General features: G+C 39.3%; 1 protein-coding gene across 2 annotated transcripts in view; it reads left to right on the forward strand.

The window, feature by feature from the left end:
- Positions 1–21,698, forward strand: part of SLC4A4 (solute carrier family 4 member 4) — a 392,678-nt gene extending 370,980 nt beyond the window's left edge. For both annotated transcript variants that reach the window (XM_027854521.1, XM_027854522.1), the window contains exons 21-26: positions 5,111–5,179; positions 8,249–8,422; positions 9,317–9,478; positions 18,278–18,374; positions 20,396–20,475; positions 21,339–21,698. In XM_027854521.1, coding sequence (XP_027710322.1) covers positions 5,111–5,179; positions 8,249–8,422; positions 9,317–9,478; positions 18,278–18,374; positions 20,396–20,439 — 546 coding nt within the window. In that variant the 3' untranslated portion in view covers positions 20,440–20,475; positions 21,339–21,698. The remainder of the gene's footprint in view (positions 1–5,110; positions 5,180–8,248; positions 8,423–9,316; positions 9,479–18,277; positions 18,375–20,395; positions 20,476–21,338) is intronic.
- Positions 21,699–27,373: the final 5,675 nt, after the last annotated feature.

Below are 27,373 nucleotides of genomic sequence, written 5' to 3' on the forward strand. Positions count from 1 at the left end.
AGGGAAGGCTTTATGTAGGAAAGGAGGTAATGTTGGAGATAGGTTTTGAAGGAAGGTAGAAATTCCACAAAGTGGTGGCAATCAGAGAAGCCTGCATTTGAGGGAAAGATTGTGCAAAGTCACAGCAAGATGGCGAGAAGACCGGTTTGGCTGAACCACAGGGCATAGAGGAGAGTACTGTGTAGTTAGTCTAGAAATGCAGGGGCTGGAGCAGAGGGGTAAGAAGTATAGCCTGTAACACTCCCCAGTGTGGACAAAACACACACACAAAAAATAAAAATCTAATAGACCATAGATGCGAATAGGTGGTTTTCTAAGGTAACATGTACCGTCTGGGGCCTTTAAGTATTTTTACAGGCTCCTTTGCATTTGAGTTGGACATCACTGGGGTAGATCTTGAGGGGGCCAGCATTAAACTTTGTCACCATCTTCTCTCTATCTCACCCTTACTTAGATCTTTGCTTCTCAGTCTCTTTAACCCAAATCCAAAATTCCACCCTTGTCCTGAGAAGAAATAGCCTGTATTCACGGCCTCTATAATACCCACTCTGAACTGCTTCCATTGCAAGATGCAAGGAGTGGGCAGAATTTAAACTACAGAGAAACAATTAAAAGCAAGACAAGACAACAACAACAAAAAACTTCTGGGTTGCTTCTGGTGTGGCTCCATGTACTTCCAGAAGAGATCCTGGACTGTTTTTGACTGCACCATAGCTAAAGCCAAAGATCGAGGTGTTGGGGATGTATTATTCCAGAGTTAAAAAGTTAAATTCCCTAGAATCTTGATAAACATAATTTTTCTATCTGTGACGTGGTTGACACTGGCTTATAACAGGGTCTTGGGGACTTGTCCTTGAAGGCATTGACCACGTAAGCCTGCTTCCACTGTTCTTTGCTAACCCCTCTCCTAGGATAGGCTGAAGGCTGTGTTACGAGATATGTCTCCAAGACGGAAACAAAGGCTCCCAAAGCTTTGTGGTACTTTCCCTTTGTTTAAGGGCTTTTTCTTTAACCTTTCAGAAAGAAGCTTCTCTGAACTTCTCTGAAGCCTTTCAGTATAGGCTATCTCTCTCTGAGGTCTGTGTTCTTTGGAGCTTCTAGAATATGTACAACTCTCTCTCTCTCTCTCTGACTCTCTCACTTTCTCTCTTCCTCCCTCTCTCTCCCTTTCTCTCTTTTTCCCTACCTCTTTCTCTATCTCTCTATCTTTCCTCTGTTCTTCTGTCCTCTCCCCCTCCCCTCTCTTCTCTCTCTCCTCTCTCTGTACTCTCTCTCTCTTTCTCTCACACATCCATCCATCCATCTACCTACCAACCTATCTGTCTCTCTATGTATCCATCTTCCCGCCTGTCTAGCTACCCATCATTTACCTATTTATATCTATCAATCACTCATCTATCATTCATCTATCTAAACACACACATAAACATCCACATTATTTGTATAAATATGTGCACGTGTGTGTCTATATTATACATATTTATCTGTTGTGTAATATTAAGTGTATAATCGCATATACACATAGATGCTTGCAAATGAGATTTTCCTCTGACCAATATTACATAAGGCACATGCATTGATTTTTTTTTAAATGTAAGTTTATTTTTGTCTTTACTATAATATTACTTTTTGAGGCTGGTGGTTTAATTAATTTCAATTTTTTAATTACATTAACTAAGGGATTAGAAGTGTGATTTCATTGGTATAGGTGGCTCCCAGATGATGAAATATCTTCTACTAATGCATACTGGAACCTTCTCTTCAACTCAGAGCCTTAGAGTAGGGCCTCTTTTTTGCGTAGATTTTGAATACCTTTCATGGACCCCTTTTCAGAACAATACTTGTAAATGTCTAAAGTGAAATACATAGCATTGCAAAGGAAGCTAATTATATTGAAATGTACTTGTCAATCTACATCTCTATGTATGGATGTATGTATCTATCATCTATCTACCTACCATCTTATCTGTGTATCTGTCTGCCTACCTACCATCTCTATTTCTCATCTATCTATCTATCTCTATCATCTACCATATCTGTCTCTATCATCTATTTCTCTACATCTGTCTATCTATTTATACTCTCTGTCTCTCTCTCTCTCTCTCTCTGTCTCTCTCTCTCTCTCTCTGTCTCTCTCTCAGAAGTTCATAGACCCCAGGTTAAGAACTCCTGAGGACGGCTAGATAGAGTAGTGAAAGGTTAACTGACTTGCTGGGCTACATATGCAGTGTGTGCATGAGGCAGGACTCGAACCCAGTAATCTCTGGTTTCATTAATCTACATTTAACTCATTTTATACAGTAAATGAATCGGTGAAGTATTGTTATATTTTTCTGGGGATTTGTCCCTTTCGTCCTGGGTAAGAAACTTTTGCTTTTCTACATTGTTAACTGCTTGACTAATGCAAACTTTTGGAGATGCTAGTTGACCTTGTAAATCATACCAACTTGCACTTTCTGTTTTAATATTTCAGCCTAATTTATATTTCCATGTTTTAAATTTTTTTCACTTTGGTTTATGTATGTTTAAAGCCTGTTTATTTTTCACTGAAGTAGAGCCTTATCTTAAAAACAAACAAACAAACAATTCTTTTGCCTTCCCTTGAACACTTTCTTTTGTTTTTAAAATTGACTGGTAAGATAACTGGAAAGGGGAACAAAGGATCTGCTGTCCTCTGGCTGAATACTAGGGAAGCCAAATTGAATAGGATAAATCCGCACCCCAGGATTCAGAAAAGTTTTGCTAATCTTCCATGCCTTTGAGATCAGCTCTTTGTAGAATGTGACCCTTTGCTAAAAATCTCACAGTGTCCTAAGAAATCAGTATCCTGGGTGGGATAGCAATCACCTGACTGGGAAAGAATGGAGTTTCTGGTTTTAATTTGTGTTGAGTACAAAAGCAGCCAGCAATGGTTTTATAAAACAAATAAGCCAAAACTCTAACAGTAGTAAATCATTATAGTTTCAGAGGCTTAAGTTCAGCTTTCCAGAGGGAAAATGTACACTGTGGTCCACGTTATCTTGAATTTCTTCTCAGAGGCAGTACACAGATACAACTCTTACCCAAACTCTCAAGTTCTGTGGAGGCTAGGGAGTCAGTGTGTTCTATTTTGGTCCCTCATAAACCAGAAAATGAGACATATAAAGTGATCCCAGCATTTCATTTATCCCTTTTAATAGTTCACAGTAGGTTTCAAGGGGGGAAATGCAATGTAGACACGCATCAGGATTCTAGTGACTTTGGATGTATTGTGTGCGCCCCTTTGTGGTGGTGATTGGGTACTACAACACACTGAAGATTTCTTTTTCCCCCTGTCCCAATGAGCTGTCTTCTATACGATCACTTTTCTGTGTTTAAGGTCAAATTAACTGCAGCATGGTTTTCAGCCAGTTCCTTTTTTAGTGAAGCATCCAAACACTTTTCATACAATTTTAATCATTTTGATGGCTAATCTTTTAAAATTAGAGGCAATCACACTAATGGTATTTGTAAGTGCTCAATTACACCAAGGTGCCACAGATTCTCAGATACAGGATTGTCTTTAGGTAGTCCCAGGAGAGGAAGCTAGGGAATGGGATTTCATCCATTATGTTGGAGAAGAACTATACTGCTTTAAGAAAACATCAATGGAAAATCCAAAGATTTGTTTTGGTCAGGACCTTTTCTTTCTTTTCTTTTTCTTTCTTTTTTAAAGCTGTACTCACATTAATTTGGTCATACTTGGTGGGAACCGACTCTTGGATCTACCATTATACATCTCCTATTTGTGACAGTGAATTATTTGATTGGTTCAGTTCAAAGCCCAAAGACAGAGATCATATTAACATAAATGTGTATGCATATATATGTATTTGAAAAATACATTAAATATGTTTGGAAAACATATACATACATATGTGCATGTATATATACACACATACATATATAACCATGATGTGCATATATGTATTGATATATTTTCTTTATATATTGATATATATTCTTTCTTTAATATATTTATATACACACATATTTATGTGCGCATATGTGTACACACACATATGTATATAGATAGACATTTATTTATTCTGTCTAGACTATAGGCTTTGCAAAAACAGATTTGCCCTGAATTTCAGATGTCTTAATTTATGGAATACCTCACCCAGTATACTCTGTAGTTGAATAAGCCAAAACAAGCAAAGAAGCAGCTAGGCTTCTTTGTGTTAAGTGCACAGAGTGCTGAGCCTGAAGTCAGGAAGATCTGAGTTCAAATCTGCCCTCAGATGCTTAAAGCTATGTAACCCTGGGCAAGTCACTTGACCACTATCTACCTCAGTTTCTTTATCTGTAAAATGGGCATAATACTAGCACCTACCTCAAAGTCTTCTTGTGATATTTTCTCAAATACTATTATCAGATATATTATCTCAAATGAGATGATATTTGCTCAGTGTGCCATGTAAGTGCTAGCAATTATTATTAGTAATAATAATTTTCATATTTGCTCCTTGCTGTATTTCCTGGTTTGGACAACAGTGCTAATGAGGCATTTACAGAGTATAACTCTGACACTCCCTCTATGCTACCTCTTTGCCGTCTCTGTATCAGGAGTCTTATCCTTCCTGGTCAAAAAATAAATAAAAATATGCCTCTAAGAGGAAAGCAGTTTGGAGTAAAATTTGGAACAAAAAAATTTTTTTTTCCAGAAGTTGCTCTTTCTTTTGATTCCTTGCTACTGTTTGAGAATTTCATTCATTGATACATAGTGTGTGATAATTGTAGAAATTGATAAATAATTATCTGTCTGTAATTGTTTTATGCTGGAATTAGCCTTCAAATTTAATACATCCTCTTTGAGAAGCACAGTTGAGGAGTGGATAGAGAGCTGTGCTTGCAGTTAAGAAGACCTGGGTTCAGGTCCAGCCTCTGGCCCAGGCTGAGTGACCCTAGGTAGGTCATTCATCCCTGTCCACTCAGGCAATTCCAGGTGCAGAAAAGCCGCTGATTGGCACAGGGAGGAGTTTTCCTAAACCCATGAAATCATGTCAGGTCTAAAAGAAAGCACAAGATTGTTCTCGATAATTTGGCCTTTAGCACTTACTAAGCCCGGTTTTCTTGACTTTCTCCCTAGTTTATTCCCATGCCTGTACTCTATGGTGTGTTCCTGTACATGGGGGTCGCGTCCCTTAATGGTGTGCAGGTAAGTTTGCCATAGCAACGCAGTGCTTTTGTGATAACAAGACTATTCCAGGAAAGAACCTCTGAAGGAAAATGGTAATCATTAACAGCCGGGTTTTCCTCATCTTGCCTCTTTTCATTCCCAAGACCTCAATCAAGTTTGACCTGTGTTTACAAAGCTTATCATACCCACACATTCTTGGAGATGAAGTTCATAAAGGTCAGTGGATCAGGCAGGCAACCAAGTTGTAATTCTTGTGTCACCAAAAGAAAACACATCCCCTTCCTCCACTGTGCTCTCCAGCAGGAAATCAGACCATCGTGAACCACTGACATCCAGCCGCTGATGGATATATCGTCCTTAGCGTGGGAACAGGCAGTACTCTTTGGGTACCAGTTTACTTCTCCCATGGCCTCTGATCAATGATCAAACTGTTTTGCACAAATAAAAGAAGCGAGCTAATGTTCTTTATGTGTTATTTTTAGTCTAAGACATCAGCTAAGGGAACATTGCTATTTGTAATCTGGTAAAGCTGACTTTCCGTCCTCTTCCCCCCTCCTCACTCAACACCTTTAAAAAAATCACCGGGGGAAAATTATGTAAGGGACATTTTCTCTTACAGAAGGTATAATTTAATTGGCAGCAGGAAATTGGAAGCGTTTCTATCGCTTTCTGGCACCTCGTTAATTGTAGCCTTATTTAGCACTTAGTAGTGTTTTATTGACAAAAGGCTGCATGTTCCCCGAACACCATAGGAATTTATTTGGGCCCCTTAAAAACGGTCCTTGCTTTCTTTCATTCATTGGATTTATACGAGTTTGGTTTGGGAGTCAGAGGAGCTGGGCGAGTGGCCAGGTCACCAACAAGAGAGAAGCCTATTGTAGTATTTTTTCTCTTTTTTTTGGTATTCTGCTCCAGAATGGAGTTGTTCACATGCTCTGGATAGGTGGTCAGGATGCCAAAGGATTTGGCCTTTTCCTTTATTGAGGGGAGCATTTGTAATGGAAGCAGCCTGTTCCTTGGGTTTAAAGGACAAGCTGGCCCTCCACAGACCCCAATGTGTTTTTGGTTTCTATGGCATCTAGGAAAGTTTGGGGAGATACAGGTGACCAGAATCCTTGAATATAGAATTTGACTCAATAAAATGAATTTTATCCTTGTGAAGGAACTAACAATACAAATTAATATTTTGCCTCTGTCATTGGGTCTCAAGGTATATAGGAATGCTTTTTTTTTTTTTTAAGGAAATTGGGGTTAAGTGACTTGCTCAGGGTCACACAGCTAGTAAATGTCAAGTGTTTGGTCTGAGGCCAAATTTGAACTCAGGTCCTCCTGACTTCAGGATCGGTACTCTATCTACTGCAACACCTAGCTGCCCCTGAATGCTTTCTCATTACTTTCCCCAAAAGGCTTCTCTTAAAGCAAAAATTGAGTTGTATTTGTTCTCACTTTTTATCTGAGTGTTAATACATGACCTTTTAAAAGAATCAGCCTTCTCCTGACTGATTCCATAGGACAACAAAGAAGGGCCGAGAGAGATGGCACGCCCTGTTAAGATTGTTTATTCTCCTTCTGACAAACTGGAAAGGACGGTTTTCTCACCTATAAAATAGGTATAAACATATCTATAGTAATTCACAGGGTTGCTGAAAAGCCCAAGTGAGAAAATGTAAATAAAATATGTTGCAAACTTTAAAGTGCCACATAAATACCCCTTATTATCAAGCAAAGGACTTTCTGACTTGAGATGTCCTCTGAAGACCTTCACTTGATTTGTCTGGGTTCATTTGAATTCCTCCTGGATTCTCTAAGGATAAATGTCAGTGTTCCTCCAAGATTCTACAAGGGAAAATGCCAAAATGCCACAATCTGAGCTGATAGAAATACCACGTATATATGTATATATTGGCTTACTGATGGGTTAAGAGGATGTTTGGATCCTATTTAGTGGTAGTCTAAATTACAAAGGTTGTACATGTGCGATGATGTAAAACACTTCCCTATTAGTCATTTTGCTCAAGAAGACTCGAACAAAAAGAAAGATGGAAAGGAAGGAAAAGAAGGAGGAAGGAAGGAAGGAAAAGAAAGAAAGAAAGAAAGAAAAAGAAAGAAAGTAAAAAATAATGTGCTTCAGTCTGTATTTAGTAATGAAGGACAGATCACCATACAAAAGCTTGGAGATGAGAGATGTGTAGCTAAGGGACAAAAAAGTTGGATGACAGTGTCATACGGTGACTAATCTAGAATTAGTTTCTAGGTCCCTTGAATTCTAGCCTAGTATTTCCCACCTCACCCTTGGACTACATTATCTGCCTTTTCCTTATACTTACATTGCAGGACACTTGTGGGTATTATAGTTGAGCAAATGAAATTGTGTATGTAAAGCAACCCTTAAAATGATATACTAACTTATACATATATGTCAATTATTGTTATTATTTCACCGAGTTAATGAAACAGAAATGATCCCGAGGCTTCAGAACCACTCTTTTCCCCTCAGAGAGAACACGGTGCACATGGAACTCTAGACTCATCTGTTTAGCTCTGCTAAAGCTAAACAAACAGCCTGGCCCTAATCTGTGTCTCCAGGCTTTCGGAACAAAACTCCCCCTCCCCCACTCTGCAGGCCAGCCAGATTGGCCTCCTTCATGCTCTCGCTCCATCTCTCACCTCTGGCCTGAGCGTTGGCCATGCCCCGTGCCCAGATGGCACATCCTCATTACCTCTGCCGTGTTTTTCTTTGTGATGCCCTTATTGATTCTCCCAATTGCTAGTGTCCTCCCTCTCAAGCTACCTAATATCTAACCACTTATTATTTGCTTTATATACACACACACATATATATATATAAATATTTGTACATACACTTGTCTCCTCCATTAGAATGTAAACTCCCTGCAAGTAAATTCCCTCCATTCTTTACACTTATATCCCCAGTTCCCAGGCCGGTTGCCTGGCACACAGTAGGTGCTTAATGAATGCTTGTGGATTGGTTGGTTGGTCAAGGTCATTTCCATGGGCACTGAGTGGTGCTGGCCTTGTGTGCCAGTCCCCGAGCTAATGCTCTGTCCTTCTCCCTTTCCTTGCCAGTTCATGGATCGTCTGAAGCTGCTTCTGATGCCCCTCAAACACCAGCCTGACTTCATCTACCTTCGCCATGTGCCTCTGCGTCGTGTCCATCTCTTCACTTTCCTTCAGGTGCTGTGCCTGGCTCTTCTCTGGATCCTCAAGTCCACAGTGGCCGCCATTATCTTTCCAGTCATGGTAGGAATTTTTGTGCATTTGAAGTGGGTTCTAATGAGACACTCCAACATTGGGTGGTTTTTATGTTGGCAAGAGACACACCTCTTTCTTCCTGTGTGGCCGTGAGATCTGTGAGTGTCATCTGAAAGCATTTACTGTCGTGTGTGTGTGACTGTGTGTGTGGGGGGGCGGGGTAGGAAATACTGATATTGCCTTGCCTGAGGTCACCAGATGAGCTATAGAAGCCTCAACTGTAAATCTCTGCCCTTGAGTTTCTTGCTGCCTTTATCCCACTGTCTCAGCCTCTGTTCAGGAGGAAGCCTGGGTGCTCTAACTGTTTCTTCTTGCCACAATATGAAAGAAACCAAACAGTTCAAAAGTGAAACTGTTAAGTCTCTTTGATGAGCCCCAAATGATGGAAGGGGAAATCAATCCCTACAAAATTCATCCCTGACTTTCCCATTTTCCCTTGGCTCCACATTCCTGGCAAGAAATTTGCACCATGCATCCAGCATGAGGTCAAGTTCAGGTCTGCCTTACGTCTGCCACACTCTCCTGGCTGCTGAACTGCTATGTTATCTCCTTCACTTGGGTTTGATTAAAAAAACATACACAATAATAAGTGACCTTTTCTTCCACATCAACAGCTTTTGTGTTGTAAGATTGTGTGTGTGCGTGTGGGTGTGTATGAGAGACAGGGAAAGGGAGAGAAATTATCGTCAAAGTCTTTCTTTTTTAAAGAAGACCTGTCACTGTGTGGAAGTGCTGAGGTTGAGTGACTGGTCCAAGGTCACCCAGCTAGCACACGCCAGAAGTAGGGCTTCAAGCCAGGTCTTTCATCCATCCCAACATACTGACCTCTCAGCAGCGTCACTATAGAGTCTTCCCTTGATGGTCTTCTCTCTGTCGTTCCAGATCCTGGCTCTTGTAGCTGTCAGAAGAGGCATGGACTACCTCTTTTCCCAGCATGACCTCAGTTTCCTTGATGATGTCATTCCAGAAAAGGACAAGAAAAAGAAAGAAGATGAGAAGAAAAAGAAGAAGAAGAAAGGCAGTCTGGATAGTGACAATGATGATGTAAGAAGTATTCCAGCCTTCCAGAGGAAAGCTAGCCAAGGCATCAATGGGGAAAATGGGTTTCTTCTCCGTGTTGGGAGAGGGCAATATGTTTCCAAGAATGCACAAACCATACCTAGGTCTGTCAAATGGCTTTATTCTTGTCTGAGAACTGGACACTCTCGGTTCCCTTCTCTTGTTTTTATCTTTCCCCTTTCTCTCCCTCTGATGTTTACCTTGGTTCCTTAGAATTTACACACCCTTCAACAATGATTCACTTCATGGCCGTTTATTTTACCACCATATTGATGAAAAACTCTGGGCTCACACGTATAGAGCCCAAAATGGGATTTGCTTGGTGACATCAGTTTTTACACTTAAAAAAACGCATTGATATGTTTTGCTTTTAAATCATCTTCGTTTCCAAATATGTTGCTCCTGAGATCGTCTAAACATCCTGGGAACATGATATTAATGTATCCTTGTCATTGTCATGGTGGGTTTTAAGTGAGTAGAGTTACTCTCTAAGCCAGTGAACTGTCCTTTGAAGAGGAAAAAAGGCAGTCGGGCAAATAAATCTGCCTATCACTATAGTCTGACAGTGTATGTATATATGTGTATAAATATGTATTATATATAATATATATGCACTCATGTATGTGCACACATATGCACACACATACCTGCACGTACATATGTATAAACATATGCACACATATAAATATATGCGTGTATATATAATATGTGTATACACAAACACACACGTATATGTGTGTATTCACTATAGGGCCCCACCTGTTCAAAGAAGGGAAAAAGATGCCTTTTCTCGTCTCTTCCTTGAAGATAAGTTTGGTCTTTATAATTGCCCGGCATTCAGTTTCTTCTCTTTTCTTTTTTTGTCATAGTTAGTCTTTGTTTGATAACATTCTAAAGGCATTTGATCTGTTATTATTAATTTAGTCTTTAAATAAGTCTTCACATATAGTATACCTTTAATGAATGCTTGTTGCTGTTGACCGACGAAAGGTTGAGCTCTTAAGGCTTGGAATCCCTGACTACGGCAACATTAGTATAATGAAATATGAGAGGCCACGTGGAACAGTGAATGGTGAGAAAGCCAAGCTTTGACCTAGGAAGACCAGAGTCCAAGCCTCCTCTCTGACATCCATTGGCTAATGTGACTCTGGCAAGGTCACTTAGCCAAATGCCCACAGGCAATTCAAAAAAATTATAAATTGTGAGTTGCCAATCTGCAGTGGTGGAAAGGGGATTTCTTCAGAGACCATTGAAATCACAGATATACACACATATACATGTGTATGTGAGTGTATATGTCTCTATATAGTTCGTATATATGCCCTTATCAATTAATTAATATTGAACACCTAATATGTGCTAAGCACTGGAGACATAAAGAGAGGGAAAAGACAGACCCTGCCTTCGAGGAGCTTCCAATTACACAGGGAAGACAGTATGCAAGTAAATATGTGCAAAATAGGCAATATACAGGATAATAAATAGAAAATAGTTAACAGAATTAAAAGGCATTGGGGAAGGCTTCCAGTAAATGGGAAGATTTTAGTTAGGACTTATTAGAAACCAGGGAGGTCAGTGGTCAGAGTGGAGGATGATATATGACCTATACACACATATGTGCTCTGCATAGATCTATCCACATGCATGTACATGCACATGTATGTATGTGGAAAGAGAAAAACAGAGGGAAGGCACTAGAATTAAGAGGTTTAGGGGAAGGCTTTGTGGAGAAGATGGGATTTTAGTTGGGACGTCAATTAAGCAAGCCAGGGAGTTCTTGCTGCTCAGTGACTGGATTCAATTTGGAATCTGAGTCGTAAGATCATGTAAAACACAAGGTTTCAATGTATTTGCAACAGTTTTGATGTGACCCTCACAAGAATGTCTAATAGAGATAGAATAAATGACTGAGGAGTTATCCATTACCAATCTGTTGGAGTGAGAAAGAGTCATCCAGAAACTGTCACACACACACACAATGCCTAATGACAAGGTGCCCCGTCTTGTTAAAATGAAAATTTTATCCCCCCAAAATTTGCAAAACCAAGTAAATGTAGAAGAAATTTAAATAACTTAACTTTTAAATGATAATTTTGTAAAGTTTGTTGCATTTATGCTTCTGAAGTTCTTAAGGCTTAAAACTTCACCAAGACTTTTGGGGCACCCTATATATTGTACTTATTAAGCATAGTGAGTGACTTTTATCTATGCACACACTTGGATTGTCTCTACTTCAAAATTCACTTGAGAATGGTCTCCCTTGTGGTTTACTGACCAACTAGGATCAATCGATTTGAGATTTTGTTACCATTTGATGAGGGGTAAAGGCCATTAGAACCTATATTTTCTTAAAATAGATGCAGGGATCAGTGGTATACCAGGGGTGGGAAACCTGCAGTCTTGAGGCCACATGTGGCCCTCAAGGTCCTCAAGTGCGGCCCTTTGGCTGAGTCCAAGTTTTACAGAATAAATCCTTTTATTAAGGGGATTTTTTCTGTGAAGTTTGGGTTCAGTCAAAGGGCCGCACTTGAGGACCTAGAGGGCCACATGTGGCCTCGAGGCTGCAGGTTGCCCCTGCCCCCACCATAGACCAAGTCACTCTCCTGTCCCCTGCTGCGTTTTGAGAAGGGATGTGGTTACTGTATTCTCTTGCTACTGGAGGAGACCATCCCACAGAGCTGCCAATGCTCCATAAGGAATGTTTAGTCACTGTAATTAGGCAGTCTGGAACTAGTCTTTGTTTAAGAAACACTCAAAAGAAAAGTATGCACAGTTTATCCTAACAGCTCCTCGAAATGTTTGGGAAAGAAATGGTTGTTTTTTTCATAGGAATGAATTGATTTATCTATCATAAATAGATGTGTCAAGTCAAATCTAGTCAAGGAGCATTTATTAAGCTCCTGCTGTGTGACAGGCAGTCTGCTAAGTGCTGAGGATACAAAGAAAGACAAAAGAGAGTCCCTGCCCTCAAGGGGCTCACAATCTAAAGGGGGGGGGGAGAAACATGCAAACAGCTATGTACAAGATATTGACAGGGTAAATTGGAGATGATCTCAGAAGGAAGACATGGAGGGAAAGGGTTCTCGTAGAAAGGTGGGACATTAGTTGACACTTGAAAAAGGTCAGAGAAGCCAAGTTACAGTGATATTACACTGGTAATCTCTGCCAGCCACGGAGAGACCATTCTTGGATTATTTTTCCTTTCATTTAAAATTGTTTGGGTTTTAAAAAAATTAACAAAAAAACTTTTCTTTCCCAATCCCCACCTATCTTTGAAAAAAAAAAAAAAGCAAAACTTTTATAATAAATAGGCATAGTCCAGCAAAACAAATCCTTGCATCGGCTCTGTCCAAAATTAAGCCATTGCCCTTCTGTCAGGAGGTAGGTATTGTGTTCATCATGAGCTCTTCCTACATTATGCTATCACCTTGGGGATCATCCCAAGTCACAGCCATTTTAGAGGCAAGCTCTCTCTCTTCTGCTGTCTCTCTGTCTCTCTCTCTCTGTCTCTCTTTCATTTTCTCTTACTGTCTCTCTCTGTGCTAGCTCTCTCTGGCTATCTCTCTTTATCTCTCTCTTTCCATATATATGTATATATAATATATATATATATATATTTGTTACAAAAGAGATCCTCAAATTTCTGCTCACTTTGCTCACAGATGAGTAGGAAGACATGACTTTATATAGCTCTAATGGGCTGTCAGTGAGTGCAAGATGAGATAGGATTGACCTTATGTAAACTTGGTTAATAACAAATCTCTGGTTGCAGCAGTCCCATGTACATTCTTCAGGAGTGTGGTGCTGGAACTTAAAAAACATCATGCTGGAAATACAACTGACAATTTATGTTGCACCACAGTGGGTTATCAAATCAAGTCAAGCCGAGTCAACAAGCATTTATTAAGCACCTACTATATGCCAGGCACTGTGCTAAGCTCTAGGGGTACAAAAAAAGGGCAAAAACAATGCCTATGTTCATGGTGCTCGTAGTCTGATGGGGGAAATAATAACCAAATAACTGTACTTACAAGATACATATTTGATAAATGGGACACAATCTCAGAGGGAAGGTGCTAGCGTTAAGAAGGACCAGAAAAGGCTCATCAGAGAAAGTAGGAATTTTGTTTTGAGGCAATCAGGGTTACATGACTTGCCCAGGGTCACACAGCTGGTAAGTGTCTGAGGCTGCATTTGAACTCAGGTCCTCCTGACTCCAGGGCTGGTGATCTATCCACTGCATCTAGCTGCCCCAAGAAAGTAGAATTTTAGCTAGGACAACCAGGAGATGGAGCTGAGCAGGGAGAGCCTCTGGAGTTTATTGAATGGAAGCACACCAGCTCTGTGCTCTAGGAAAATCCCTGACATCTGAGTGGAGGATGGACGGAGGCAGGGAGACCAAGCAACAGCCCATTGCAGTAGTCCAAGTGGGCTCATGAGGGCCTACACGAGGGTGGTAGCAGCATCAAAGGAAAGAAGGGAGCATGTATGAGAAATTTTATAAAAGTACAATCTACCCCAATAAAGATTTATTATGTTCTTCCTATGTGCTAGGCACTGTGCTACGCACTGGGGATACCATTAATAAAAAGACAGTGTTTCCCTTCAAGGAACTTACAATCTAAAGAAAGAGACAATACACAAAAGGAGGCAGGAAAATAAGGATGGGGTGGAGTGGGTAGGCAGGATACCGGGGGGTATCTAATGTGGAGACAACTTGTTCCATGGAGTTGAAACCAGGCAGATGCAAAGTGGAGTGAGCTGAGAATCCAGTTTCTTCCTCCTTGAAAGATAAGATCTGTAGGATTTTGCAACAGACTATATGGGGATGAGTATGAGTGACAAGTAAACCGTAAGTCTGGATGACAGAGGATGGTGGTACCCTTGACAATAGGGGAGATGGGGAGAGGGGAGGGTTTGGAGTGAAATACAGCGCCTTCACTGCATCCATGATGAATTCAGATGTCTATAAGGTATCCAGTTCAAAAAATTCAATACAATAGGCATTTGAAAATTCTGGATAATAGCTCTGAGGATCATCTGTACAGAAATGATAATGGACTCTGTCAGAGCTGATGAGACCACCAAGTGAGGTAGTATAGAGGGAGAAGAGAAGAAACCCCAGGTGAGAGCCTTGGGAGACCTTCACTCTTCACAGGTGTGACTTTTACGAGGGTTTGGTCAACGAGACCGAGAAAGTGAGGTCAGGCAAGGAGGAGGACAATCAGGACACAGCAGTACTGTGAAAGCCCAGTGAAAAGAGAATATTCAGAAGTCAGGGGTCAACAATGACAAAGATCAAGGAGAATGAGGGTTAAGAAAAGACCATTCCGTCGGACCATTAGGACAGCATCGGTAACTTTGAACAGAGCAGTTCTGGTTGAATGAGAAGGTCTGAAGCCAGACTGCAGAGAGGTAAGAAGAAAGATATGGGATGATAGATGTCAGTGAGTGATGAATCAGGGGACTGTGGGAGACATGGGTGTGTTTATAGGCAACAGGGAAGTAGCCAGTAGACAGGGAGAGATTGAAAACTACTGAGGCAAAAGGAGATTATAGAGGAGGAAATCTGCTGGAGAAGAGGGGATGGAATGAGATCCCATGTGCATAGAGTGGGGTTGGCCTTGGCGAGGAGGGCCACATCTTCATGTGATACTGGGGTAAAAGAGAAGATAGTGAGGAAAAAACATGGAAGTGATGTGAAATGAGGAGGAAGGGAGAAGAAGGGGCTCTGAGTGAATGGCCTTAATTTTTTCAGTGAAATATGAGGCCAAGTTCTCAGCTAAGAGGGTGAGGGAAGGAGGAGTCATGGGGGATCTAAGGAGGAATGAAAAGGTTTGGACGAGTTGCCACGGTGAGTGGAACAGTGAATCAGTTAGGGAGATGTAAAAGGATTGCCTTGCCGCAGTGAGGCCCCAGTTGAAATTATGTTCACATAGATTTGTAGTAGATGACGTCAGCATGGTTTTGTGGTTTTCTTCTGCAGCACAAAAGTAGAAATGAAAACCATGGATGGTGGGAGTAATTCAAGACTGTGTTTGGCAGTATGGAATCATTCATAGGATAAGAGGGCGAGGGACTGGAGAATAGAGGATAGGATATAGAGGACCTGGAGCTAAGGAGTCAAGATGGGGAAGGGAAGAAAGTCTAAGCATTGCAGGGGTGCTCGCCTGGGACAGAACGAGGGGTGGAGGGCTTGGGGGCCATGGTAAGGATAAAGAAGAGGATTTAGGGTCATGAGTCCAGAGAAAGAAGAAATTGTAAAAGGTTATGATCAGGAATTTCTGAGTTCCATAATGTGAAAATGTGAAGGAAGCTTGTTGAATCTCCTTTTGTGAAAACTTAAGAAAAAGATCATTTTGCAGCAGTTTGAGGTCAATTCTGCTTAGAGATGGACCCAATGTCCTTCTGAGATCTCTTCCATTGCTGTTGTTCTATAAGAAATGTCCACCACAACGAAGCATTCATGGTGAAAGTATTTCTTTCATCACCAAATATTTATATTTGAATGATGCCACATCTCCAGCCCTCCAAATTTGTCACAGAGGTCTTAGAGATAAAAGATTTTTTAAATATCTTAGATTGGATTAGGGTTCTTCCAGTTCTAAAATTTTGTGGTTCTTTTCTTTCTGTTTTAAGAGTTAAACATAGTTAGTCTGAGACCATGCAGAGCCTGACGCTTTAGAACAAGATGCTCTAAGCCTAAAGTAAATATGTTCTGTTCTACCCCTCTATCCTCCATCACGGTGCCATTTTTAAAGGGGCTTGTCTGAATGCGGCCAGTGGGCATCTCTCTGTGTGTTCCTCTGCTTGGGTGCTGACATGAGTTTCTGGCAAGCATGCTCCAATTGAGGAAGGGACCCAACTCACTTAGTTTGGGGCACTATTAGTGGAAGTCACAGCTTCCTTGTATTTGGGGCAGCTGTCATTGTCCTTTTGAATCACCTGAGGAGGCTGTAATTAAGGGACAACTCCTAGTCTATTGTCAGTAACTGAAGGTCATGAAAGATAACATTTTGTGCCATTTTTATGGTCTTAAGGAAAATGTTTGTAATAAGACAAGTTCTTCCAGGTATTTACCTACGCATAGATAAATATAATCTATTTTATTGTGTCATTGTAAGAGATATTTTAAACCTCTAAGTGAATGGGCTGACTTACTCCCAGTAGTGTGCTGGTAAATGTTTAACAACCAGACCTGAGGGTGGGGGGAGGGGAAATGTACGCAAAATGCACTTTTGTGCTTAATCTGCATCATTAACGTTTTCCACATAATTTCTTGAAGTCTAGACAGTCAACAAAACAGTAAATCAAGTCCTGATTTGTTGCATTTGCCAATTTTTGAGGTATAAATGCTCACACTGGAAATTTAACAACCAGCTCTCACTTCTCTATTTAGAGTGACCAGTAGCCCTTAGTCAAGGCATATGATTTTTCTGTGTTGCCTTGGCCCAAATTTCCTCTGACATGAAAGGGAAATATTACTGTTTTGGTAGCTTAGAAGTGGGTGAGTTGGATTTTTTCACTTTAGACTTATTTTCTTTCTTTTTCTTTTTTTTTGCAAGGCAATTGGGGTTAAGTGACTTCCTCAGAGTCACACAGCTAATAAGTGTTATGTGTATGAGGTCACATTTGAACTCAGGACCTCCTGATTACAGGACCAGTGCTTTATCCATTTTAGACCTATTTTCAAATACAAAATTACTCTGCCATTCAAGGCCTGGCCTTTAAGGTGGACTTCAATCTTTTCAGTCCTTTTTCATATTGCTCCCTTTTATGCAAAGTACACTCCATACAAACTAGATTATGAGCAGTGCCCTGAATTCAATTGCTGTCTTCCAACTCCCTCCATTTCCCTGGGCCAGTGTCCTTTGATGTTCTAATATGGCCTGCTAACATTCACGGAGCTCTTAAAGGTTTGTAAAACACTATACACATATTACTTCCTTTGATCCTTACTCTGTGAAACAGATGCTATTAGTATGCCCATTTTAGAGGTGAGAAAACTGAGATTGAGATAGGTGAAGAGCATACAGCTAGAAAGTGTCTGAAGCAGGATTTGAACTCTGGTCTTCCTGCCTTCAAGTCCAGCAATGTGGGCACTATACTTACTGGCTAGCTGGCTCTATAATACTTCTTAATCATTGCTTTCAATGGTATAATTTTCCTTCAAGTCTCAGGTCAAGCACCACCTCCTTTGTGGACCTTGCATGATCTCCCTAACTGAAAGTGATCTGCTCTCCTCAAATTTTCCTAGAACACTTAGTGTGAAAACCCAATTGCCCTCCCCAGTCATGCCTTTCTCTGGATGACAGGTATCCATGTACATATATTGTATAAGCCTCCCGAGATCAAGGACTGTGTTCCTTTTTAATCCCCAGTGACTTCTCATGTCCTCTGCATTGTAGTGAAATTTCCTAAGAAGGCATTTCCATTTATTTATTTGGGTAACAGATCCTTGTGCAATGCTCTGGACTGATTAACTGGGGGGAATATACTTTACTTAAAACTCCAACATAGTTTAGGTGACAAGTGAATCAGTTGGATATGTTGTGTTTTTTTCTTTTCTTTATACACTAGTGTGGGTTAGTGAAGAAAAAGTTTCAAAAAAGATTTGGCTTTGGCCCCTCTGACCAAAGGGATGGAGAAAACATCTTTTGCAGAAAAGAAAGGAGAAAAAAAATCATTATTTTCCTAGCATCTCTATGTAAACAGCAGGTGGAATCCTATGGGGGGATAATGTCCTTAGAACATTCTAAGACCTCTCTCCCATTTCATCCACAGTCTGACTGCCCTTACTCCGAAAAAGTTCCAAGTATTAAAATCCCAATGGACATCATGGAACAACAGCCTTTCCTAAGTGACAGCAAACCTGTTGACAGTGAGTAGAACTAACCTCTTAGTTCATGCCTGCTTGAAACTGACTTGCACTACCATGGGGAGTGACATTGAGTCTGAAGCAACTATCCTTCCCCTTCCTTTATTTTTTTGCCCTATTTTATCAATTTTAAAAGAATATTTATGACTATGAAGACCTTGTTTTTTCACTCCCCTTCTTACCTCCTTAACAGCCTTTCCCCAGTGACTAAAAACTTGTTTTTGCTTGCTCGTGTTCTTGGACTCTCCAAAGTCCCCTCCCCTATCTGCCGCTAACCATGGTACCAAAGTGATTTCTCTTCTACCATTTACCATTAGAGTAGCTACTTATGCTGCTACATCACTGTTAATGTTTGTTTTCCTTAGGTCCAATCACTTGCCCAATTGACTCTTAAATTCTGTGTCATGGGTCTCTTCGTCATTAATTAACAAATTGGAAAGCATTGATTAATTTGAATAACCAATTAAACTGGGAACCATGAAACATTTGCGAATTCCCTTAGTGACTTTTAATCAAAGTTAGAAGTGTTTGTCTCTTGATTTTAAAAATTCTTTCACTGAAAACAATCACATTTTAGAACTGCTCTGTACTTTTTGATTGAGAAGGACCTTAGATGGGAATGGGTCAGTCATAGTTGACCTTTGACCTTTCTTAACCAGCTGCTGCTACTAGAAAATACTCTAGATCAAAGATTTCTAACTTGGTGTCCATGGATTTGGATGAGGGAAAAGTCTTTATTTTAATATCATTTCTTTTGTAATTGCACAAATTTTATTTTATGCATTTAAAAACAATATTCTGAAAAGGGGTCCATGGGATTCAACAGAGTTCCAAAGTGGTCCATGACACCGAAAAGGTTAAGAACCTTTTGCTAGATGGGAGAATCAATGCTTGGCCATAATTGTTCATCACTTCCAACCTGGGGCATTCCCTCCCATTGATGTCAAGGTTTGGTGGCTAGGGTTTAGAATTTCATAGTGTGTTACGCAATATGTATAATTGTGAAGCAATAGATTGTTTTGAAAGAGAGGAAATCTCAGCATATGCCCTGATACCCATCTGAACATATTTTCCTTTCTTTTATCAAATTCTTCCCCCCTTGCTGCTTTTCTCTTTACTTAAACTTTTTCTACAGTAGAAAATTTATTCCTTAAGGTCAATAGATGTCCTCGAATAACTTCCCATATTTTATAGGGAAAACAGGATAGTAATTTATATTAAGTGTGTGACACTAATGCTTTTCCAGTTCAGTAAGATTAAAGTTAATGCTCAATAATGTAGCATCAAGTCCAAAAGATACTATACCTTATAAGATCTCATTCAGAGGCTAAATTTTCCTAAGCATAATCTGTGTGAGTTTTGGTTGATGGAATACTCTTACTTAATTGAAAGTCCCAACCTGAATCAGAAAGGATTGCATTTTTAGCAGTCTTGTCTCATTTGGTAAGTCTGTCACTTTTTTGAGTTGCTGAGACCAAACAAAAATTAGATCCTGGTTGTTGATGAATTTATTATCTGTCCAAATTTCATTTATTATCTGATAAAGATCAATGATTATCTCTCAACATTTTTACCACTCCAAAAATCAGCATGTTAAGATAGAGGGAGGATAAAAGATTACTGCAAAAGAATGGCTAGGAAATAAACATGGGGTATTTCTTCCTTGTTCATTACATTTCTTCTCCTGCCATTTGGCCTCACAACTGATCTGATCCCCACGCTCCAAAACCCTTACCAAAGTTCTCCCCTTTTGGGTAATAAGGTAAATGGTTGTGTTTTCAAATCCTATCATTTAGATTATGTTAAGACAACTAAATGGGAGTTTTAATTTCACAAATTCATCTTAATCATCTTTCCTTTTGTGAAGAAGGCATCAGTGAGAGATTAAAATGAATTGTTCTCAACTTTCAGGGGCTTTTAGGTAGATTTCAGATTTATTCTACAGTTAACATTTTCATTTTCAATAAAATAACATGCTTTCCTCCAAAGACCTGTTACTTGTGATTTTTGTTTCATCTTTCCAGGAGAAAAATCACCAACATTCCTTGAACGCCACACATCATGCTGATAAAATTCCTTTCCTTGAGTCGCTTGGGATGCCAAGGTAAAAAGCAGTACAATGTTTTGGTTTCTCCAGGCCCCCCTCTTTGGCAGTGCCATGGGATGTCTGCCCCCAGAAGTGTAGTAAGAGCACAGGTTACTGGGCAGAACTTCTTGTTCTAATTCTTCAGATAAAAAGTTGTCCAAGAACCAGTGTGTGTCCAGCTTCTCCTGGTGAGAATAGTGATTCTGAACATGCTTCTTAGAAGTAATTGGATCTCCCAGTTCCATGACCTCAGAGTCCTGCGTCAGTATTCAGTTTTGTGATATCAGGGTTGTCATTCATTGATTTAAAGAACATGCACAAAAACAAGCTATGGGTTGGAGTTTCCTGATAGCAACTTCCACACTCGCTGGTGGATGACTCCATTCCATTGGCTTAACCTCCCCCTACAATCTCTCAGATTATTCTTATATGTAATCTTCCCCCATTAGAGTGTAAACTCTTTGAAATCACTCTGCATTCCCAATGCTTAGCACAGTGCCTGGCACATGGTAAGTTTTTAATAAACGTCTGTTGATTTGACTTGACAAAGCTCAGGACATTTCCCACCTTTCTAGATAGTTCAAAAGGTAGAAATCTTTGCTGAGGGATACCAGTGCCAGCTACTTTTCTTCTGGGTGTTTCCCTTTAGTCTCTGTGGCAGTGAGAATGCCTCACTTTTCAGGATTCTCCCTGAGTTCACTGCCTAGTCAAGCTTCATCCCCAAGAAAGTCATAATTACTCCAAAGGGATTCAGAAGTGGAAAAGATCTGAAATTGGAGGTGGCGGATGCTGTCTTCTCTTGAATGATCAATGCATGTGTAGAGAAGGTGATGGGTCACTTACAGTTCTTGTCTGTTGTTGTTGGCTTTTTTTCCATTTAGCCCTCCTCGAACTCCAGTCAAAGTTGTGCCTCAAATTCTAATAGAACTTGAACCTGAAGATGATGGTTATTTCTGGAGGAGTAAGGGAACAGAAACTACGTTGTAACCTGTTTGTCTCTTAACACTGAATTGTTTTCTTGGTGTGGAAGATGATGTTTTCTTCAGTTTGTTTTTGTTTTTTTGTCACTAGCCAAATATCCCAGTGCCCTCTGCTTCTATCCTGTGTAGGGGAAATTGAGACAAGAGTGCACCTTTAGATGATGAATTTTTATGGAAGAATTTTCCTGTTCTCTCTCCTATATTTTTTGGTAGTTTTTCCCCACCCACCTAATTCACACATACACACACACACACACACACACACACACACACACACACACACACACACCCCCATACCACCACCACCACCACCATTCTTTTCCTTTTTGCAGGGGCTGCAAATGTATTATTTTTTAAAAAAAAGGATTTTGTAACAACTTTTACTGAGCATCAAGATGACTGACAATTTTAATAGGGAGTTATGTTTGCTTGCTTGTTCTTCTGACTAGTTGAACCAAGTCTCACTGACCTTCAAATGAGTTGTGTCTTTGCTGACATAGATTCCCACATCGAAAAAAATGCTGCTACCCTAACTAGCCCATGCTGTCGAACTCTTCCCTAGTAGTCTGAAAAGAAGGCGAGCTAAAGGTACTAATTTCACTCCCTGCACAGAGATACTCTGGCCATTATTGTAGCACGTTTTGGAAGTCCCATTTCCTATGCAACCTTTTTTTTTTAAACCCTCTAATGGGCTTATCTGTTGAGTCTTTTGAAGAATATTTTTCTTCCTAGATTTTGTTGTTTAAATTATGGGGGCCTAACCTGCAACTTATTTTGTTTGTCAATTTTTTTAAACTTTTTTTTAAAAAATTACTGTAAAGAAAATGAATTTTTTCCTGCAGCAGGAAACATAGTTTTGAGTAGTTCTACCTCTTATCTGTAGCTGCCAGGCTTTCTGTAAAAAAAAAATGTATTGTAAATAATGTGATTTTTGTACACATAAACACACACACGCACACAATCTCCAGGACAAGTCATGGGGCTGGATTTGATAATAAGCACCCTGTTTCTAAAACATTAATTTTTATTTTCATCTCTTTCTTCTTCTTTTCTTTTTTTAAGTTCTATGAAGGAGACGGAAGGTGGGGGCAGTTAACTACTTTGTGGTTTTAGAATATAGTAAATGTAATGGCAATTGATAATGTACTGACTGGTAATAGTTCACAAATGTGATTGTATTCTCATGTTGATATCCTACGCAGTATTTTTTTTAGAATTCTTTCACATGAAAACCCTTGTGTTTTTATGTATGTTCATGGATGTACTCTGCATGTGGCCAAACCTGCATGCAAAGATAGAAAGAGAAAGAATGTTGGCAAGTGAATGAGTGAGTTACTGAGCCTCATGTATCAGTTTCCATGAAACGTGAGTCTGACTCATAATTGACAAAACTATTCAAGAGTTGGAGTGAGTGGCCTCTCTCTGGCCAATGTGGACAGATGTACTTTATTTCCCAGTTACCTGTCACCATTACTGATGGGATATTTCATAAGGCACATGAAAAGTCTACAGGAATATACTGGTTACCACGCCCACGTGAGCTGATCTGCAAGTATATAGGTGTAGCTACCATACACTGTACATATACACTGTTTTGGGTTTTTTTCAAGGAGTAAGACGAATATCATTTGTGATTGGAATCTTTTTAAGGTTGGGTTTTGTATATATGTTTCTAAATTAACACAGCATAATGGAAATTGGGCATTTAGTCACCAAATTTAGCATGGCATTTTAAGCATATCATTTTAATAGGTTGCATTATATATTGTGAATGTGCATTAGACATAACATTTTTAAATGTCTACAATCTAAGAGTCATATAACCACATTTGTGATGCATACACACTGTAATAAACAGGGAGGGGAGGACTGGACCAGAAGGAAACCACTGGCTTTAGTTCTGTGATAACCTGTGGCATTGCGGGTCTCATTCCAGTATCATAAACCTGTCTAGGAAGTCTGTCCCATGGGAATATTTTTTGAAAAACACAGGTTGTGAAAAGACCACATTCAGAACAGCTCTCACCCTGAAATATTGCTACCTTTCTTTCTAGTACCAAATAGCTTTAACAGTGAAATCCAATGTCAAATATGGGTTTAGTTATGGCCTCTAAGGATTTTATTTTTAAAAATTAATGGAGATAGTACCTTTTTATGGTGCTGAGACCTCACATGTTGAATTTTGGCTGCACATTTAAAATGATCACTACTTTTACAACCACTAATTAAATTTATTTATCTAGGTTCCTCTCCTTCCCCCCAGCATCTGAAAATGCTTTCTCCCCAATCTCATTGAAGGAACCATTCAGTTAAATGTTTGAAATAAATCACCCATAAGAAACTTTTGATATATTAACGATCCTTGCTTTTTAAGCAACCTGGATTGTAAGAATGTGACCTTCTTTGACCATCAATTCAATTGAACAAAGTACCCTGTTGTGACCATACTGCTAAGTTAGGTACTGGGAGAAGTACAAGGTTTAAAGAATGTTTGTTCCCTGCTCTCCCGGAATCTACATTCTAGTCTTCTAGACTGGAAGCCATCTTTAGTTCTTTCAGAGAATTCCAAAATGTTGGAAAGACACCATTGGCATACATGAAATTCCAGCCATTGAAATAGATTTACATGTCACTTCTGCATCTTTAATGGCAAAGACTGTTTGTACTATATGCCTATAATTAGATACTAAAACTGATTTTTAATAAGAAGAAAGCTGACGTAGATGATATAAAAAGAGAATACTCCATTTTCATTTCCTAGGGAAAAGATTTAAGATCCAACCTTTTCATCATCTTGATACCCCTTAAAACAAATTTTAAAGTCGTTATTTTTAAAGAAGGGGTCACTATATATGAAAGAGGCTATGTCTACACATGCAGAGCTACCGGACTGCTTTGTGTTTTCACTGAATAATTTGTTTCAGTAAATGTAGCAAATTGCTCGGCTGTCATGTTATTGGTTTGACACAGCCTTAGTGAGCTTACGTGATGAAACCCAATTATTCTCACAATGTCTAGAACCATTGGAAGTAAATAAGTGAGCACTAGATGATTCAAGTTGCTAGAAGCAAATACCAGACAGTGAATGGATTAAAAGTGTTTATTAGTGAGATGCCAGATAAATGTAGGTAAGCCAAGGCCTTTTGTGATAGATGCATCATTGTATTGTAGGGAGAAAGGCAGTCACACCTGACACATCTGGCTTTGTACCCATTTCTTAGCAAAACTCATTGCTTGAAAATCAGATTCATCCTAAAGTATACTCTAAATCCTGGTATTCTGCTTGTCTTGCCCTACTCTCTTCTCATTTTAAGCAATTGGGGGAAGAGGAGGATGGACAAACATACATACCATTCTATTTGTGAAGAAAGAAATGAAAAAAAAATGTATTGGGGTTGAAGGAAGAGGAGGGAAATCCAACATTCTGACTTCAATGCATTGGCTATTAGATACAGTTCTAAGAGTATACATGTTTATACATGTGTGTACAACATACATATATACATGCATATGTCCATGCAACACACCAACACTTAGAGAATAAGTATTTTATTGGCAGTTAGCTTGTGATCAATATCCAGAAAAACCTAGTCTTCCAGGGAGTTTGAACCATGTTTAAGTACTTGAAATGTATTGACTGCTGAATTCTATGTTTAAAAAGAGAAATATTTGCTCTCTTATACAGAGGTTGGCATTGTTTGGGGATGGGACAAAGATTTCTGGATTTCTCTTCACACCACTCAATCAATTCCTTTGTTGCTGGAGCCTGGGATTTTTCTTGCATTACCAGATATTTTTGGCATTAGCTCATGACAGAAAGAATGGAAAACCTGGTGGCTCCAGGTGATTGGAAACCACCCAGTGGTATCTTCTATGGCATTTGACTATCAGGAGAACCTTGGGATTTTTCAGATCTAGAAATTCATTGTGCTTTGTTTCAGCCTTGACATTAGGGGAAAAAAAAACAACTTATGCAATATATGCTAACCAGTCCAAATATGCTTGGACCAGAAATTTGGGATATGGTTTATTTCTCAGCTCATTACTTTGTGCTCTGTGGGAGCACATCAAAATGCAAGCTTCTGATACTTCCTTCCTTGGCAAATATTGCAAAGAGATGCAAACTCAGGGCTAACGTCATCCAGTCAACCTTTAAGAGCCAGAAATAACTTTGTCCCAGACCTACAATGTGAAAAGGGTAAATGAATCCTTGCCACTTTTTTTCACCTTTCTAGCCATTTTCTTGGCTAATGCATCTCCATACACATGACTTTGGAATCGATACGCACTTTCAGATACTCTTATTTTTATTCTCTTAAAAGTCTTTATTAGCTTTGGAGAAATGATGCTTCTTTTTATTTTAAATGAAGTAGATCAACGTGCTGGAACAAATTGAAAAAAAAAAACAGAGCAGAAAACATTTCAATATACTAATGATAATTTTTTCCAATATAAAACACGAAATTCCTATAACATTATAGTATTTTACAGTTTTATGAAGCTTTCTATTTGTGACTTTTATGGAATCAAGAGATGAAGAAGATGAGATATTTTAGCATTTATATTTTTCAAAATTAAATGTATACTTAAATAAATAACTTTATGCATTTAGAGGTGTCCCATGTCTTTCTTGTCATGGTCTCTGTTATTATAAAAAAAAAGAAGATGCAATTTGCTGGGGTCTAGGACTTATGAAGGGTTTACTTTTAAAAATAAACCAAAGTAAACAAAAAATAAAACAGAAATAAATACAATAAAAACACTTTAAAAATAAAACAAACAAAAATAAACCATCTGACCGTAAGTGATGATGAAAATAACCGGCTCAGAACTAATGAACTTGACTCCATATGAGAGGTATATAGAACCACCACCCTCTCCCTACTTGGCTTCGTTGTTCACACATTGCTGCAAGTTGGTTTTCTGACTTCCTCCGCCAAGCTTCTGTTTTGTTGTAAATTAACAGTTCCCAAAGTGTGATCTGAGATTCCCGAGGGTCCCTGAGACACTTTTGGAGGATCGATGAGTTCCAAATTATTTTCATAATAATACTAAGACATCTTAATTTTAATATAGCAAAGTGCAATAAATAAAAACCATATAAACACAAGTTTGTGAAGGCGGGGGTCTTCAATAATTTTTGAGAGCATAAAGTAGTCTTGAGACCAAAACAATTGAGAATCCCAGCTCTAAGTCACAATCAGACATTGAGGAATCATTGGGTGTGGAAAGGACACAGAAGGCAAAAGAGGTTTAGGAATAACAGAGAAGAGGGATAGACTAGATTAGAAACAACCCAAGTGAGGCAGATGAGGAAACATCACAGGAATGAGCACAACATAATAGTCTGGTGCCTTTTGGCTCAAGAGAAAACAGCTCCAAAGACCTCAGTGGGCCCTATAGGCATCATAAAAAGGAGGAAAGGGAGACAGTTGAAAAATCATATAAAACAGATAAGGGGATCTTACCCTTTATTTTCTGGTGGCCCTCTGGGGCAGTCTGGTGAAGCTTGTGGGCTCTTTCTCAGAATAAATTGTGGGAAGCATGCTTGCAACTTAATTCCCCATGTTTACCAAAGCCGGATTTGCCAGTAGTTTGCTACTGTAGGAAATATAATACGGAAAATAAATATCAATTCTTCATTTAGTGTTCCACATTCAAAACTCCAACCAAAAGCCATTGATTTTTTGGCGGTTGGACTTAGATGTATTCAGAACTTAAGTAGCACCAAATAAAATGGGCATTTGTATTTACATAGTAGGATGTAGGAAAAGAGGATTGTATGTGAAAGTGATGTTCTGAATAATGATGATAGCTAGAATTTATATAATACCTACTATGTACTAGGCACTGTGCTAAACACTTTACAAATATCATTTGATCCTCATGACAATCCTGCAAGGTAGGTATTATTATTATCACAATTTTATCATTGA

The sequence above is a fragment of the Vombatus ursinus genome, unplaced genomic scaffold (assembly GCF_900497805.2).
Source record: "Vombatus ursinus unplaced genomic scaffold, bare-nosed wombat genome assembly UNPS02010461.1, whole genome shotgun sequence".
Lineage (NCBI taxonomy): Eukaryota > Metazoa > Chordata > Mammalia > Diprotodontia > Vombatidae > Vombatus > Vombatus ursinus.